This window comes from Leuciscus leuciscus, assembly GCF_965113295.1.
Source record: "Leuciscus leuciscus genome assembly, chromosome: 10".
Lineage (NCBI taxonomy): Eukaryota > Metazoa > Chordata > Actinopteri > Cypriniformes > Leuciscidae > Leuciscus > Leuciscus leuciscus.
In genome coordinates, this window is record NC_138734.1 from 43826784 (window position 1) to 43845471 (window position 18688).

Sequence of the window (18688 nt, forward strand, 5' to 3'; positions counted from 1 at the left end):
TTTAAGCATATTTAAACATTTAAATGCTGGGTAATAATAATTAACTACATGTACTTGCTATATGGTTAGGTTTGGTTTAGTTAGTTGCATGTAATTATGCATAATTTGTAGTTTTCATGTGTAATGAGGACACTAACATAAAGTGTTACCTGTCATTTTTATTATAATTTTTTTCTTCTATATAGCTTATTTTGGTATTAGTTTTATTAAGTTTAGTACTTAAACTATTTTAGTTAGTTTGCCATAGCAAATATTTTTATTTAATCTTTATTTTAATATTTTCAGTTTCATTTTAATTTTAGTTTAAGGTTTAGTCATTTTTGTTATGTGCGTTTGTAATTTGTATTATTGTATATATTCAGTTTTAATTTTAATTTTAATAATAAATATTTCTCTATAGCTTATTTCAGCTTTAGTTTTATTAATTTTAATACTTCAACTATTTCAGTTAGTTGCCAAAGAAACATTTCTAATTTTCATTTAGTTCTTTTTTTAACGTTTTTCATCTAATATTTATATTTTACCAAAAATATATATATTTTTAATAGTTTTAATTTTAGTTAAGGATAATGACACTGGTCATCACCAGGTGCACAAAAGTGAATCGTCACACTGAATTATGCTTGAAACATGATGCTGAAGATGTCCTCTACTAAACTAGCATTAATTTTAGAGCAGTTCTAAAATAGGCATTTGCTATTTTAAGCGTTTATGAATAATTAATGCAAGTGTCTTTTGTACAGGATGGCAGGATATGAGACAGAGCCGTGTCTCTACCAGAGACGTGAGTCATGCAGTCGAGGACGTGTTGGATAATCTCTCTCTCTCTCCCTCTCTCTCTCTCTCTGGAGGTCATTGTGTAAAGCGGGGCTCATAATGAGGTAAGCAGGGTAAACTCTGATTAGGATGGTAACGGTTAAGGCCGTCACGCAGTACTCTAGAGGCGAGCTAATGTATAGATGAATGTTCTGTCTTTGTCTTCTGCTCACGTTCCTTCAGTACACAATCATAAAAACCCACTCTTATCATAGAGTCAGCTGATAAAAATAGAGCACTGCCATTGGCTGATGCACCATCACGATGCAGCCGCTGCTTTATTCCCTTTCTGTTTCTCACAATTCATAGTGCTTCATTCGGAGTGATTTACTTACAATATCGGCTATGGGTGTAACAATATATCATGTCACAATATATCGCAATGCAAAAATGCAACGATATGTATCGTGTGTGTAGTTCACCCAAAATAAAAATTCAAGTTTTCAGAGTTTTAGTGTCAAAACTACATTAAACTACTATATATAATGTTGAATATAATGTATAATAATGCAATGGGGGAATATTTAGTACATTATTTTAAATATATCTTGTCAGTGAAAGAGTGCAAGTATATTCGTCTAAAATAATTCTGTATTTTCATCTTCAGAATCATGAATATTGTTATTCTGGCGTCTCTATTGTCCTGTGCTTTGGGTTTCAGCACCAAAGACTATTCACTTACACACACAATGTAATATCAAATTTTAAGAACATGTTTTGTTAACCTTTTATCATATGTCTATGAGTGTCGCAATAATATGGTATCGTGAGTTCAGTATGGTGAGTTCAGTATGGTGAGTTCAGTATGGTGAGTTCAGTATGGTGAGTTCAGTATCGTGAGTTCAGTATGGTGAGTTCAGTATCGAGAGTTCAGTATCGTGAGTTCAGTATGGTGAGTTCAGTATCGTGAGTTCAGTATCGTGAGTTCAGTATCGAGAGTTCAGTATCGTGAGTTCAGTATCGAGAGTTCAGTATGGTGAGTTCAGTATCGAGAGTTCAGTGTCGTGAGTTCAGTATCGTGAGTTCAGTATCGTGAGTTCAGTATCGTGAGTTCAGTATCGTGAGTTCAGTGTCGTGAGTTCAGTATCGTGAGTTCAGTATCGTGAGTTCAGTATCGTGAGTTCAGTATCGTGAGTTCAGTATCGAGAGTTCAGTATGGTGAGTTCAGTATCGAGAGTTCAGTGTCGTGAGTTCAGTGTCGTGAGTTCAGTGTCGAGAGTTCAGTGTCGTGAGTTCAGTGTCGTGAGTTCAGTATCGAGAGTTCAGTATCGAGAGTTCAGTGTCGTGAGTTCAGTGTCGTGAGTTCAGTGTCGTGAGTTCAGTGTCGTGAGTTCAGTATCGTGAGTTCAGTATCGTGAGTTCAGTATCGAGAGTTCAGTATCGTGAGTTCAGTATCGAGAGTTCAGTATCGAGAGTTCAGTATCGAGAGTTCAGTGTCGTGAGTTCAGTGTCGTGAGTTCAGTATCGTGAGTTCAGTATCGAGAGTTCAGTATCGAGAGTTCAGTATCGAGAGTTCAGTATCGAGAGTTCAGTGTCGTGAGTTCAGTGTCGTGAGTTCAGTATCGTGAGTTCAGTATCGAGAGTTCAGTATCGAGAGTTCAGTATCGAGAGTTCAGTGTCGTGAGTTCAGTATCGAGAGTTCAGTATCGAGAGTTCAGTGTCGTGAGTTCAGTGTCGTGAGTTCAGTATCGTGAGTTCAGTATCGTGAGTTCAGTATCGTGAGTTCAGTATCGTGAGTTCAGTATCGTGAGTTCAGTGTCGTGAGTTCAGTACCGTGAGTTCAGTATCGTGAGTTCAGTATCGTGAGTTCAGTATCGTGAGTTCAGTATCGTGAGTTCAGTATCGTGATATGTATCGTGAGTTCAGTATCGTGAGTTCAGTATCGTGATATGTATCGTGAGTTCAGTATCGTGAGTTCAGTATCGTGAGTTCAGTATCGTGAGTTCAGTATCGTGAGTTCAGTATCGTGAGTTCAGTATCGAGAGTTCAGTATCGTGAGTTCAGTATCGTGAGTTCAGTATCGTGAGTTCAGTATCGTGAGTTCAGTATCGAGAGTTCAGTATCGTGAGTTCAGTATCGTGAGTTCAGTATCGTGAGTTCAGTATCGTGAGTTCAGTATCGAGAGTTCAGTATCGAGAGTTCAGTATCGTGAGTTCAGTATCGTGAGTTCAGTATCGAGAGTTCAGTATCGAGAGTTCAGTATGGTGAGTTCAGTATCGTGAGTTCAGTATCGAGAGTTCAGTATCGAGAGTTCAGTATCGTGAGTTCAGTATCGTGAGTTCAGTATGGTGAGTTCAGTATCGTGAGTTCAGTATCGAGAGTTCAGTATCGAGAGTTCAGTATCGGGAGTTCAGTATCGAGAGTTCAGTATCGAGAGTTCAGTATCGAGAGTTCAGTATCGTGAGTTCAGTATCGTGAGTTCAGTATCGTGATATGTATCGGATCGTGACATGAGGGGCATCGCTACACCACTACTGTATATAGATATTACTGTAATAGAAAACAGGGATTTCATCTGTTAAAGATGTTGAAACCCTAGATGAAGACCCCAGTTTTTGGGACACATTCTTTTTATACCCCTAATATTGGCACAGCATTGACACGAAAGCACTGTGCCAGTGGGGGAAGAGGTGCCAGTGGGGGAAAAATAATAATAATTACAATAGAATTAAAATGATTAAAAGACATTAAGAATTGCTCAGATCGTTCTTGTATTTGGTGGGTTTGATGTTTTCCTGACAATCCAGGAAAATGTGGATTATGTTTCTCTCCCTCATTCTCTCTCTCTCTCTCTCTCGTCAGCTGTAGGTCACATGACTCGCTCTGCTGGCTCTCACTGAGCATGCTCAGTTCACTGTGTTGTCAGGCAAAAATAAGAGAGCACTGGAAGCAGAGATCTGCAATAGATAAACACACAGCCGGAGCGTTGAAATGGAGGATCGCTGCTAGTGCACAGTCATATTAGATGGTGTGTGCATCGGTCCATTTGCATCACGCCGTCGTGTTGGAGGAGAAGGAGCCCGTCGGGCTGTGAAGGTGAAGGTAGGGATGGAGGGATGGAGGGATGGATGGATGGATGGATGGATGGGGGGGATGGGGGGGATGGGGGGGGGGGGGGGTATGCTGACCGGACCTCCGTCTGTGCTTTTTCCATCATGAGCTGCATCGGTATGTGTTGGACTCCAGCAGGGCATTATGGGTGTGGAGGGGGGTGGAGGGGGGGTGTTTAAGGACACACTGGGGGATTTGTTTAGATGGATGGTGTCTGTGAAATTATTCAAGCAAATGTGATGATTATATCAGCCATAAATGCATGGTCACTCCATCCAGTGCTTGTCCTGAAATCTACTGATTTCACATTTCTGTTTTCAGTGAATTTTGGTTTTAAAAAAACACACACACATAAAAACCCTGGTATTTGTGTGCATCTTATCTGTGGTCATTAAAAGCACTATATTAGTATTTGCATCAGCCATTACAAATCATTTGATCACTTTCATGCAGGTTTGATATTAAGATTATGAATGTGTCTGTCTGAGACGTGTGTTACAGCTCCACAATATTATAAAGATATAGATTGTGGCGGAGAGAGAGACCGACTCTCATATAAACAAAATGGCTGTTTTTTCGAAGGAAAGAAAGGAAGGAGAAATTTCACAGACATTTGTAGATTACACTGACGTGTCTGAATGTCTCCGGTGCTGTTTTCCTCAAACTCATGTTCACTTCTGTCTTGTCTTGTAGTTTTCTTCTAATGCTTATACTTATACGCTTATATTTCTGCTTTCGTGTGAACACACACAGATGTGTTAGCTAGTTGTAGTTCAGGGAGAAATAGGAATATGTCGATGTACGTCATGAAAACATGCCGATTAAGATTTTTTGCTTTGAGACTTTTTTTCATGACAATTCATGATTTTCCGTTCAAAAATGTTAAAGTCATTACCGTATTGCATCCCTATATTTAATGGTGATGAAATATAGTTATACGGTGTCTTTGTCACAATGCAAAAAATCTTAATAGACTTGTATTTCGTATAAATATATTAGTGCTGTAAAATCAATTAATCGCATCAAAAAAGTTTGTTTATATATGTGTATATTTATGATATATATATGTGTGTGTGTGTGTGTGTGTGTGTGTGTGTGTGTGTGTGTGTGTGTGTGTGTGTGTGTGTAACTACACGCAAACACACATACATATATATATTATTTATGTATGTGTGTATGTACATATGTATACACACACATTATATTATATAAACATATACACATAATTTTATGTTAGATGCAATTAATTATATATATATATATATATAATAGATTTATTTATTTATTTTTATTTATTTTTTACCTGGTGAGAAATATGAGCTGGACATGTTTATGACTGGTTTGTTGTTTTTGTCAGTATTTATCAGATATGACTTATGCAGAAGACTACTTGGGAAATTGCTTCTCTAAATTTGTGACCACACACACTCACTCACTCACTCACACACACACACACACACACACGCAAGCACGCACGCACACACACACACAAACTCTCTCTCTTTCTCTCTCTCTCTCTCTCTCTCACACACACACACACACACACACACACACACACACACACACACACACACACACACACACACACACAAACTCCTCTCTCTCTCTCTCTCACACACACACACACACACACACACACACATTCTCTCTCTCTCTCTCTCTCTCTCTCTCTCTCTCTCTCTCTCTCACACACACACACACACACACACACACACACACATTCTCTCTCTCTCTCTCTCTCTCTCTCTCTCTCTCTCTCTCTCTCTCTCTCTCTCTCTCTCTCTCTCTCTCTCTCTCTCTCTCTCTCTCTCTCTCACACACACACACACACACACACACACACACACAGACGCACGAATCAGTGACACCGACAGAGCGAGTTGTTGCTAGGATACACAGTGGCGAGATGGAGGAGAGGAGAACAGCGTTATTTTAAACGGCTTCGCTGAGGTAAACCCGGAGAGAATGAGATCTCAGTTTCGGTATTGTCTACATGTCATCTACAGACACACACAAATATGACGCCAGATTAGTTTCATTTGAGGGAAATGTCGCTGATGTTCGACTGTACGAAGGGTCACGGCGCTATAGGGCGTTCTGACCGGTTTCTGGGGTGATGAAATATGATTATGAATATGTTGTTGTTGTTTACATTGCTATGCGTTGGCTATAGTCAGATATGTACTCTGCGGGATTTCTTCGATGTTTGTTATTGTCTAAAACGAGTAAAAAGATTGTTAGAATAGGCTACGTTTCAGTCTTACTACGTCATGTTTAATTCAGTGTGTTACTTGCCATTTCTGTGGAATTATTTGTGAAATTCTTTAGCAATTGCTGAGTTAAAATTGATTAGTAATTGATCAGAGCAGCATGTTTGATTCAGTGTGGCTCAGGTTTGACCTTCAGTGTCTGTCTGTGGGAGTCTTTCACCTGTTTATCGTCCAGCAGGTCAAATCAAATCAGATCAAATCAAATTTTATTTATAAAGCACATTTAAAATCTGTACATGAAAGAAAAACAGAGAAGACAAAAATTGCCTTTTGCATGTGATCTTTAGAATTTATTTTATTGTTTCTTTTGAGATGCCTAAATCTATGGAAGCTTGTTTCCGCCACAGAATAAAAAATAAGTAATTGTGACTTTTTATCTCACAATTCTGACTTTTTTTCCTCATAATTTTACATCTCGCAATTCTGACTTTTTCTCTCACAAAAGTCGCAGTTGTGTGTTAAAAGGTCAGAATTGTGAGATATAAACTATATATGTCTTTTTTTCCCCTTAGAATTGGACTTAATAACTCGCAATTGCAAGTTTATATCTCACAATTCTGAGAAAAGATGTCAGATGCGAGATATAAAAAGATGCAAGATATAAACTCGCAATTTTGAAAAAGATAGTCAGAATTGCACGTTTATTTCTCGCAAAAGTTTATAACACACAAATCTGAGAAATAAAGTCAGAATGGCGAGATGTAGGCTAAACTCGCAATTGTGAGTTAAAAAGTCGCAATTATCTTTTAAAATGTTTTATTCTGCGGCGGAAACAAGCGTCCATGTAAATCTGCAGGTGCACAGTGATTTGTCATTTCTCTCTGGTAACTGGTGACTGTGGTTATTAAATGAAGAAAACCTAGTTTAGTGTTCTGTTCATGTTCCCTCATGCAGAAAGCGAACAGCTCATCTTTCTGCCTGTTGTTTTGTCGTTCGTGCTGAAATGGATCAGAAAAGCTTCATCCTGTCAGAAACACGTCTGTGAACACCGGAGCCAATGGTGAGTGTTTGCGCTTCATTACACCATCAGACACGGCCTGTGTTTCCTCTGCTACACCTGCAGGTCCATCAGCTGTGGAAGCTTGTGTCCGCCACAGAATTAAACATTTTAAAAGATAATTGTGACTTTTTATCTCACAATTGCGAGATATAAATTAAGAGTAGTGTGATATAAACTCACAATTGCATGTTATAAAATCAAATTGTGAGATTTAAAGTCAGAATTGTGAGATATAAAGTCAGAATTGTGTGATATAAAGTCAGAATTGAGATACAAAGTCAGAATTGAGATATAAAGTCAGAATTGTGAGATATAAAGTCAGAATTGAGATATAAAGTCAGAATTGTGAGATATAAAGTCAGAGTTGTGTGATATAAAGTCAGAATTGTGAGATATAAAGTCAGAATTGTGAGATATATATAAAGTCAGAATTGTGAGATATATATAAAGTCAGAATTGTGAGATATAAAGTCAGAATTGTGAGATATATATAAAGTCAGAATTGTGAGATATAAAGTCAGAATTGTGAGATATAAAGTCAGAATTGTGAGATATAAAGTCAGAATTGTGAGATATATATAAAGTCAGAATTGTGAGATATAAAGTCAGAATTGTGAGATATAAAGTCAGAATTGTGAGATATATATAAAGTCAGAATTGTGAGATATAAAGTCAGAATTGTGAGATATATATAAAGTCAGAATTGTGAGATATATATAAAGTCAGAATTGTGAGATATAAAGTCAGAATTGTGAGATATAAAGTCAGAATTGTGAGATATATATAAAGTCAGAATTGTGAGATATAAAGTCAGAATTGTGAGATATAAAGTCAGAATTGAGATATAAAGTCAGAATTGAGATATAAAGTCAGAATTGTGAGATATAAAGTCAGAATTGAGATATAAAGTCAGAATTGTGAGATATAAAGTCAGAATTGTGAGATATAAAGTCAGAATTGAGATATAAAGTCAGAATTGAGATATAAAGTCAGAATTGTGAGATATATATAAAGTCAGAGTTGTGAGATATAGGCCTAGGTATATAAAGTCAGAATTGTGAGATATATATAAAGTCAGAATTGTGAGATATAAAGTCAGAATTGTGAGATATATATAAAGTCAGAATTTAGATATAAAGTCAGAATTGAGATATATAGTCAGAATTGAGTGATATAAAGTCAGAATTGAGATATAAAGTCAGAATTGAGATATAAAGTCAGAATTGTGAGATATATATAAAGTCAGAATTGTGAGATATATATAAAGTCAGAATTGTGAGATATATATAAAGTCAGAATTGTGAGATATATATAAAGTCAGAATTTAGATATAAAGTCAGAATTGAGATATATAGTCAGAATTGTGAGATATAAAGTCAGAATTGTGAGATATATATAAAGTCAGAATTGTGAGATATAAAGTCAGAATTGTGAGATATAAAGTCAGAATTGTGAGATATAAAGTCAGAATTGTGAGATATATATAAAGTCAGAATTGTGAGATATAAAGTCAGAATTGTGAGATATAAAGTCAGAATTGAGATATAAAGTCAGAATTGAGATATAAAGTCAGAATTGTGAGATATATATAAAGTCAGAATTGTGAGATATAAAGTCAGAATTGTGAGATATAAAGTCAGAATTGTGAGATATAAAGTCAGAATTGTGAGATATATATAAAGTCAGAATTGTGAGATATAAAGTCAGAATTGTGAGATATAAAGTCAGAATTGTGAGATATAAAGTCAGAATTGTGAGATATATATAAAGTCAGAATTGTGAGATATAAAGTCAGAATTGTGAGATATAAAGTCAGAATTGAGATATAAAGTCAGAATTGAGATATAAAGTCAGAATTGTGAGATATAAAGTCAGAATTGTGAGATATAAAGTCAGAATTGTGAGATATAAAGTCAGAATTGTGAGATATAAAGTCAGAATTGAGATATAAAGTCAGAATTGTGAGATATAAAGTCAGAATTGAGAGATAAAGTCAGAATTGTGAGATATATATAAAGTCAGAATTGTGAGATATAGCCTATATAAAGTCAGAATTGTGAGATATAAAGTCAGAATTGTGAGATATAAAGTCAGAATTGTGAGATATATATAAAGTCAGAATTTAGATATAAAGTCAGAATTGAGATATATAGTCAGAATTGTGAGATATAAAGTCAGAATTGTGAGATATATATAAAGTCAGAATTGTGAGATATAAAGTCAGAATTGTGAGATATAAAGTCAGAATTGTGAGATATAAAGTCAGAATTGTGAGATATATATAAAGTCAGAATTGTGAGATATAAAGTCAGAATTGTGAGATATAAAGTCAGAATTGAGATATAAAGTCAGAATTGTGAGATATATATAAAGTCAGAATTGTGAGATATAAAGTCAGAATTGTGAGATATAAAGTCAGAATTGTGAGATATAAAGTCAGAATTGTGAGATATAAAGTCAGAATTGAGATATAAAGTCAGAATTGAGATATAAAGTCAGAATTGTGAGATATATATAAAGTCAGAATTGTGAGATATAAAGTCAGAATTGTGAGATATAAAGTCAGAATTGTGAGATATAAAGTCAGAATTGTGAGATATATATAAAGTCAGAATTGTGAGATATAAAGTCAGAATTGTGAGATATAAAGTCAGAATTGTGAGATATAAAGTCAGAATTGTGAGATATATATAAAGTCAGAATTGTGAGATATAAAGTCAGAATTGTGAGATATAAAGTCAGAATTGAGATATAAAGTCAGAATTGAGATATAAAGTCAGAATTGTGAGATATAAAGTCAGAATTGTGAGATATAAAGTCAGAATTGTGAGATATAAAGTCAGAATTGTGAGATATAAAGTCAGAATTGAGATATAAAGTCAGAATTGTGAGATATAAAGTCAGAATTGAGAGATAAAGTCAGAATTGTGAGATATATATAAAGTCAGAATTGTGAGATATAGCCTATATAAAGTCAGAATTGTGAGATATAAAGTCAGAATTGTGAGATATAAAGTCAGAATTGTGAGATATATATAAAGTCAGAATTTAGATATAAAGTCAGAATTGAGATATATAGTCAGAATTGAGTGATATAAAGTCAGAATTGAGATATAAAGTCAGAATTGAGATATAAAGTCAGAATTGTGAGATATATATAAAGTCAGAATTGTGAGATATATATAAAGTCAGAATTTAGATATAAAGTCAGAATTGAGATATATAGTCAGAATTGTGAGATATAAAGTCAGAATTGTGAGATATAAAGTCAGAATTGTGAGATATAAAGTCAGAATTGTGAGATATAAAGTCAGAATTGAGATATAAAGTCATAATTGAGATATAAAGTCATAATTGTGTGATATAAAGTCAAAATTGAGATATAAAGTCAGAATTGTGAGATATAAAGTCAGAATTGAGATATAAAGTCAGAATTGTGAGGTATATATAAAGTCAGAATTGAGAGATATAAAGTCTATAAAGTAAACTAATAAAAAGTTGCAATTACTTTTTTTATTTTTTTTATTCTGTGGCGGAAACAAGCTTCCATAATGAACTGATGTCAGATGACCCTCAACTCTTGATTTGACCTTTCGCTAAGCTCCGCCCCCTGGGTCACTGTTGCTCACCTAGACAAGCAAACAAAACATCCCATAGGAGTCCATTTGCTATTCGATATGCAGTTAAATGTGCTCATGAATTGGGAAAATCTATTATTCTGATTCATGTACATGAGCTGGAATGAATAGTGACATTGTAAAGATCTTTATCTGGTGCTTTTCTGTAAACAACCCCAAACTTGTTGCAAGAAATGATGTTTATAAGTGAAATCCATTTTGTTTATTTCCGTGTATTGATTTGGATGTATAATTGTATTGAGTTTCTTTCTATTTTATCTATTTAATAATAATAATAATAATATCTATTTTAATCAAAATCTAAATTTGTAAATGTTTACAACAACAAAAAACATTGAAAATCCTTTCTATGTACTTTTGTCAGTTAAATAAAGGTTAGAGAGATTTAAAAAATCACAGATTCTTGATTTTATTGCATTTTACAAAATGTCCCAACTTTTTCCTGGAATTGGGGTTTTAAAAATGACAAAAATCAATTATCAAAATGACTAAACCTTTAACTAAAATGAAAATGAAAGCTAATTTAAAATAATATAATAATGCTAAAATTAGCGTGTGTGTTTGCGCTTCACTCAGGATATTAAAGGCCAGTGCTGGACGGATGAAGAATCGGATGGAGAGAATGAACCGGAGCAGTTCCTGTACGGTATTCAGGTAAAACACAGTTTCCTCACGTCACGTTCTGTTTTCTTGTCTTAATGACATATGACTCATTTAATCCTTTATCATAAAGCAGGAAAAGTCTTGTCTTTAGTGGCTTTATCTTCGTGTGAAAAATAATACATTAGAAATATTTCCAACTGGGTTTAAATGAGCATCTCAAATCAAACCAAAAGTTTTGGATCGGTAACAAAAGCTTTCTATTTCAGAGAAATATTGTTCTTTTGAACTTTCTATTCATCAAAGAATCCTGAAATAAAAATGTAAATAACATGTTTTCAACATTGATAATAATCATAAATGTTTCTTGAGCATCAAATCATCATATTAGAATGAGTTCTGAAGGATCATGTGACACTGAAGACTGGAGTAATGATGCTGAAAATTCAGCTTTGATCACAGGATATAAATTACACTTTACTGTATATTCATATAGAAAACAGCTGATTTAAATTGCAAAAATATTTCACAATATTACTGGGTTTTTTTGTATTTTTAATCAAATAAATGCAGCATTGGTGAGCAGAAGAGATTATTTTAAAAACATCAAAAATCTTACCGATCCCAAACTTTTGAACGGCAGTGTGTGTGTGTGTGTGTGTGTCCCTTGTACTGAAAGTGAAGTAAAGAAGCAGTTTGATGTGTAATACTACTGTGCACCTGTAGGGGAGCTGTGCAGCCGACCTGTACCGCCACCCGCAGCTCGACGCGGATATCGAGGCCGTGAAAGACATTTACACGGATGGCGCTGTGTCCGTCAGGTAAGGAGAACTCACACCTGATTCACATCTGAGCATTCACACCTGATTCACATTCATTCTGAGTGTATTGTAGGGGTGCAGCAGATCGCAGTTGAGCGGCACGCATGTGATTCATGGATTAACTGCTAAATTGAACCATCATAGAGTGAAAGTTTATCATTTGGACGTGTTTTGTTTTGCCAATTTACACATTCAAACAATTTTAAGCGCGTAAGAAGAGGCGAAAATCGGGACTTGCGCGTTATCTGTGCGCAGAGCCACACACGAAGTGCATGCAGAGAGAGTGAGAGAGAACGGACCCTTGAACAGACACATACACACAAAATTATGTCTAAATACCCGTTTCGGCAAGTATTCTCTCGGTTATGTCATGAATGAACAGTTGAGAAAGAAACCGGATGTTTGTCAGTCTTTAAGTGACGGCAGACTAAGGCCACATCCACACGAAGCCAGAGCTTTCCCTATCCGATGGTTTTTTTTCCCATTTAAAAAAAAAATTCCGTAAACACGGCGTCGTCTCAAGAAATATCTGCGTACACACGAAACCACTGAAACTGACTCAAAATGATGTAGTATACATGCCAGACCAGTATGTGGTGCTGTAATTCTGCCTCAGACATACACTAAAAACGGAGAAGAAGAAGACTTAGAGCATGCGCATAAACCCTGTGCGCTGTATACAATATTTAGGCACAGTAGCTTATTTTTTTCTTTTTTTTTTTACCAAGAACTTTATTGAACAATATGAACAACCATAAATGGCCTGGTACAAAATATGAGTCACGATATTCGATAGTTAGCGGACGCATAAAGCTTGCCACAAAGAACCGGCAAAAGTAATCATTATGAATGTGTCAAATATAGCAAGGAGACATTTTAATTGTTTATTAATAAACTAGTGTTTTCTATGTCAGTCTCGGCTAAAGATGTTGACGATGCTGACTCGCCACCTTCCCAGTATTGTGAACGTGCCTATAGAGAGAAATGCACATTTCATACGGATTACATACAAGAGTTGTCTGTTTCTTTTCGTTTTTAATTGTTTTGTTTAAAAGTAGACATTTCAAGCTTTCTATATTTCTGAGTTTCGGTTCATTTATGAGACGAGCTCCAGTTCACGAGCAATGCAAGTTATATCGCGCCGGTGCCTCCATGTCCTGATTAAATTGTCTGCTATATTATAATCTTATTTATTAAATCCAGGCAATTGGTTGATGAAACATTGATTAAAATTAAGATACAATTTATAAAAAACGAAATTTTTTGAATAATTATTTTTTGCGTTTTTGGAATAATAATCAAATAATTCCCAGCAATTGTCGAATATTATTTTTGCTTGAAACGCCCATCCCTACAAAATACGAAATTTCTTAATCAGACAACAGACAAGCATCATAGCATTAGAAAGAAAATATAAATAGGCCTAAATAAAGAATAAAAAAAGAAAAAAAAGAAATGAAATAAAAAACATTCAAGTAAATAATAAATAAAGAAATAAAAGAGGCTCAGTAGCTTCTGCAGCACGAACACAAGCATGTAGTCGGCAATTGTTGCTGTGACTTAGCGTTGTCTGACTAGTTGACACTTGGTGTGATGACATCATCGTTTCACAAAATGTACGGATTGGGCGTAAACACGAAAACGCAAGGGTGGCTTTTTCAGATTTATCCACCTTGGGACCCGGTTTCAAAAAATAGTGGTTTCAGTCTCCGAAAACGCCGGATCCGTGTGGACGAAACGTCAATACGATACAGATTTTGTATGGATACAGCTAAACGCGTCTCCGTGTGGACAGGGCCTAATATTCCTGCTGTCGTCTGTGTCATTAATATTAATAAAACAACAAAATACAGCTTTAACAAAGATGAACCTATATTTAATTTCTACAGTGAACAAATAGTGTTATTTTACATTTAGGCTTAATTATTAATTTCTGTACCTGAACACTACTGTTAGACTTTGTTATTTAGAATTCATCTCTGCTTGTAATTTGTGTATTTGTTCTTATTTTATTACTGACTGTTCACCGTCTCTAATAATATTTGAACTTTATCGGATAGTAATTTTTGCTGTGGTATCGAAGTAATAAATGAAAAGCAAAGATACATTTACAAGTTACATACAAATATTTATATATATATTTTTTTGTTGTTGTTACTAAAAAACGTAAATGATCCGAACCGTCATTTACGTCATTTTACATAATTTACGTCATTACGTCATTTACTGTGAGTTTTGTGATCCGCTGCACCACTAGTGTGTTGCTCTTCCCACAGGGAGTACGGCACGATTGACGATGTGGACATCGACCTGCAAATCAACATCAGCTTCTTGGATGTGAGAACACACACTTTTCCTACACAACCTGCTCAACTTTATAAACCGATCTTGTGATGGGAATAAAATGATTTGTGTGTTTGCAGGAGGAGGTGGCGACCGCGTGGAAGGTGATCCGAACGGAGCCCATTGTCTTACGCCTTCGCTTCTCTCTTTCACAGTACCTGGATGGACCAGGTAAGAAACGTGCACTTCTGTGCATGTGTGTGTGTGTGTGTTTGAGACCGTACTTACATAACAGACATGTTCGATTGACTCCCTCAGAGCCGTCCGTGGAGGTGTTCCAGCCGTCTAATAAAGAGGGATTCAGTTTGGGCCTTCAACTAAAGAAGTAAGTCAAGACTGACTACGTTTGCATGTGCACCAATAATATGATGATTCCCAATAATCAGAATAAGCTTTTTCCCCTTTTACATGCAATTTGCATTATTCTGACTATTCTCTAAGAATTGTGATTATTTTTACCACCATTATTCACACACCGTAATGCACAGCACTAATGATGCACACAGATTTGTTCGCCACTAAAATGTCTCTATTTTAATATCTTTAAATATCATTAGTCTATACTGCATTATATTCATGTTGTGCAACGTTGCCAAGATGAACTCAGTTTCTTCATCAGCCCAGAAATGCTCATGCACACTTTGTTTAGAGTGAATAGATGCGATTGAAATGTTTACATGCTTGTTTATTGCAATTAAAATCAGCATACACCATGTTTTACTATGATTATGGTTGCTATGATTATGGTTGCTATGATTATGAACTTAATTGCATCAATTTGATCGAAGTATTGTGTTTACATAAGGTAAAGTTTAAACACAATTTTGCCCAAAATTTCATTGTAATCGTGTTATGAGGATGCAATGTAAACTGTGCATAATTATTTTGTATATACACACACATGCATGTTTATATTTAAGAAAAATTTGTTATTTTTATATAAAATGTTTACATTTATATATAATATAAATCAGTCCCTCCAGAGAAACGCGAATTCAATGCATAATCAGCCAAAGTCCGCATATTTTTTTCAAATACGCTGCACTTTCGCCCCGTAAATTGACGATTTCCGCCCGCAAAATATGCGGCTTGCATGATTCACATGTAAAACAGGAAGCACACATTTTTTTTATTTTTTTTTATTTATTCATTTTTACAGAAGTTGTTGCATAATCCTTTTGTAAAGCTACAGAACTTGTTTGACTCATCAATGTTTTGTAAGTTTGAGCCATGTGTTTATTAAGGTCTGAAATAAAACAAGATGAGAACTTAAATATTCCCAGCACTTTCTGTGATGTATATATATGCTTGCTTATCATAGGAAGTAATAAGAAATGACTCTTTACATTAAGGTAGTAGCCTAGTGTGAACGGGGTGTTGGGGGAATCACTTTTTTTTCTCTTTTTCATCAAATTTTTGCAAGTTCCCACAATTTCATCGCATAAAATTGCATAAATATCCCGCATATTCCATCGAATTTTTTAAGAAAACATGCCGCATAATCAAGGCTTTTTGCCCGGCAACAATCACAAAAAAACTCACATTTTTCTGGAAGGACTGATAAATATATATAGACAGTATACACATGCAAATATTTCTTATATATTGTATATACATGCATGCTGTCTGTATATTGTATATATACAAAATAATTATACACAGTACACACACATATATTATGTAAACACAAACTTTTATTCTGGATGTGATTAGTCGTTTCACAGCCCTAAAACATAGTCGTTTTCATTTACAATTATGCATTTGGCAGAGGCTTTTATACAAAGTGAAGTGTTGTGACTGATTAGCATGAACTGTAATGTTTGAAGCCTGAAGCTTGTCCTCATGTTCCCAGGATCCTCAGCACGTTCACGTCTCAGCAGTGGAAGCATCTCAGTAATGAGTTCCTCAAAGCCCAGCAGGAGAAACGGCACAGCTGGTTCAAAGCCGGAGGAACCATCAAGAAATTTCGTGCAGGATTGAGTATCTTCTCCCCGATACCCAAGTATGTCCTCAACGTTTGATGTGAAAACACATGTCATATACGCTAACAGTCTGAAACAACAGATCGTGGTCGATGCAACTGAAATAGGGCTCAACAGTGACCGGTGCTATATATATATATATATATATATATATATATATATATATATATATATATATATATATAAATGTGACCCTGGATCACGTCACCAGTCACGAGTCGCACGGGTATATCTGTGGCAATAGCCAACAATACATAGTATGGGTCAAAATTATCGATTTTTCTTTTATGCCAAAAATCATTAGGATATTAAGTAAAGATCATGTTCCATGAAGATATTTAGTAAATTTCCTACCATAAATATATAAAACATTTATTTTTGTGAGTGAATGCAGCACAATCGTGAACATAAATGAACAACTTTAAAGGAGATTTTCTCAATGTTTCGATTTTTTTGCACCCTTAGATTCCAGAATTTTTATATCTCGACCAAATATTATCATATCCTAACAAACCACACATCAATGGAAAACGTATTTATTCAGCTTTCATCTCAATTTTAAAAAATTGACCCATGTGACTGGTTATATATATATATATATATAAACACAATAAACACAGCTAAACACTGTACAGTAACCTACTCACATATAACATATATTAATGTTGCATTCACGTCATGATGAGATTGCCAAAATACAATCCTTGGAATTCAAAATTATTCGTTTTTATTAGTCATTGCTTATTATATGTAATCTTGATTATGTAATCATATTCTAATAATTATATACTTGTAATTATATTACATTTTAAAATACTAATCAGACTACAGTTACATTTTTATTGATTACATGATTACCTAATATTCACAAAATGGCAGTAAATTATTCAAAATGTATTGTTTCTCACTAATTCTTTTTTTTTAAATCTGTAATTACACTAATCAGAGGCTACACAGCATAACAAATTAAATATTTAATCAATTTGTGTTTTATTTTATTTTTGTTTTATTTTATTTTAAAAAGTTAAATTTTTATGGTTTAATTATTACCTATTCATCAATTTACCTGCAGTTTCTTCAAACCCTTCAATGCACTTCATTTTGTTGATGATAAATTTCAACATCATTTTTTTTTTCTCTATGTATTTTTATATGACTACAATACATAATTATCTGTGATAAACAAGTTAAGGGTAAAAGTAATAAAGTAATCAAAATGATATTGCTTAAATATGTAATAGATTACATTACTAAGTACAGTTTCGGCATGTAATGTGTATTCAGTAATGAACTAAAATGTAATATTCCCAGCACTGTTCATAGTTACAAAAATGGATAAATGTGTGTTTGTTGCTGATGACAATAAAATACTTCATTACTTCATAAATTCAGATGCTCTTGAAATGAACACTCCAGGTATCACTGGCTAATCATTAGCATTGCAAACAGAATTATGCATTTGACTAGTCAGAAATCATACTTGAGGTAATCCAAGCTGACGTGAGCACAGCATGAACTCATCCGCTGGCTGTGGCCTCCATCTTGGCTCCAGGTCTCCCAGTTTCCCCCTGATCCAGGACACAGTGTTGAAAGGCAAACTGAGCGTGCCGGAGCTCAGAGTCACGCGGCTCATGAACCGCTCCATCTCCTGTACCATGAAGAACCCCAAGGGCGAGTTGTTCAGCTATCCTCCGAACAGCCAGGTCAGCATCTCGTCTTCCCCGACTGCACGCTTTCCTTTCGAATCACTCTCTTTCCCGCTTCTCCATGACCCCGTGACCCCTCAGTGGCTCATTAGGGACTCCACGTGAGAGATAAAACATGGCTGCAGATTCCTCTCGTAGGATCAATCTCCCATCACAATCCCCAGCCTCTTTGCCCTCCGAAACCCCCCCTCGCCTAACACGGCTGGCTGGCACCTTTCCCATAATGCTTTGTCTCCGTTAACCCATCAGACTGTGGCTGTCCCGGCGGGCAGGGCCCCTGCGCAGATTACCACCCGCCAGCTGATTGAGTTGTTTTTCTCATCCCAGGCGGGCGGACACTGCAAGAACATCCCAACGCTGGAGTACGGCTTCCTCGTGCAGGTACTCGGCACACACACACCAGCCGGCACGCATGACTTCATCGTTTCCCATCATGCTCAGTGTACATCCAAACATTACAT

At 35.3% G+C, this 18688-nt stretch overlaps 2 protein-coding genes across 6 annotated transcripts in view; one reads left to right on the forward strand and one right to left on the reverse strand.

The window, feature by feature from the left end:
- Positions 1–18688, reverse strand: part of LOC309507925 (uncharacterized protein) — a 267629-nt gene that overhangs the window by 10898 nt on the left and 238043 nt on the right. The window lies entirely within an intron of this gene.
- Positions 3664–18688, forward strand: part of parp6a (poly (ADP-ribose) polymerase family, member 6a) — a 34689-nt gene continuing 19664 nt past the window's right edge. For 3 of the 5 annotated variants that reach the window (XM_082182347.1, XM_082182349.1, XM_082182348.1), the window contains exons 1-10: positions 3665–3858; positions 7032–7137; positions 11352–11429; positions 12102–12196; positions 14473–14533; positions 14620–14710; positions 14798–14864; positions 16392–16541; positions 18074–18224; positions 18477–18608. In XM_082182347.1, the coding sequence (XP_082038473.1) occupies positions 7135–7137; positions 11352–11429; positions 12102–12196; positions 14473–14533; positions 14620–14710; positions 14798–14864; positions 16392–16541; positions 18074–18224; positions 18477–18608 (828 nt within the window). In that variant the 5' untranslated portion in view covers positions 3665–3858; positions 7032–7134. Of the gene's footprint in view, positions 3859–7031; positions 7138–11351; positions 11430–12101; positions 12197–14472; positions 14534–14619; positions 14711–14797; positions 14865–16391; positions 16542–18073; positions 18225–18476; positions 18609–18688 lie in introns of all 5 variants that reach the window. The other 2 variants (XM_082182351.1, XM_082182350.1) reach the window with 2 other exon arrangements.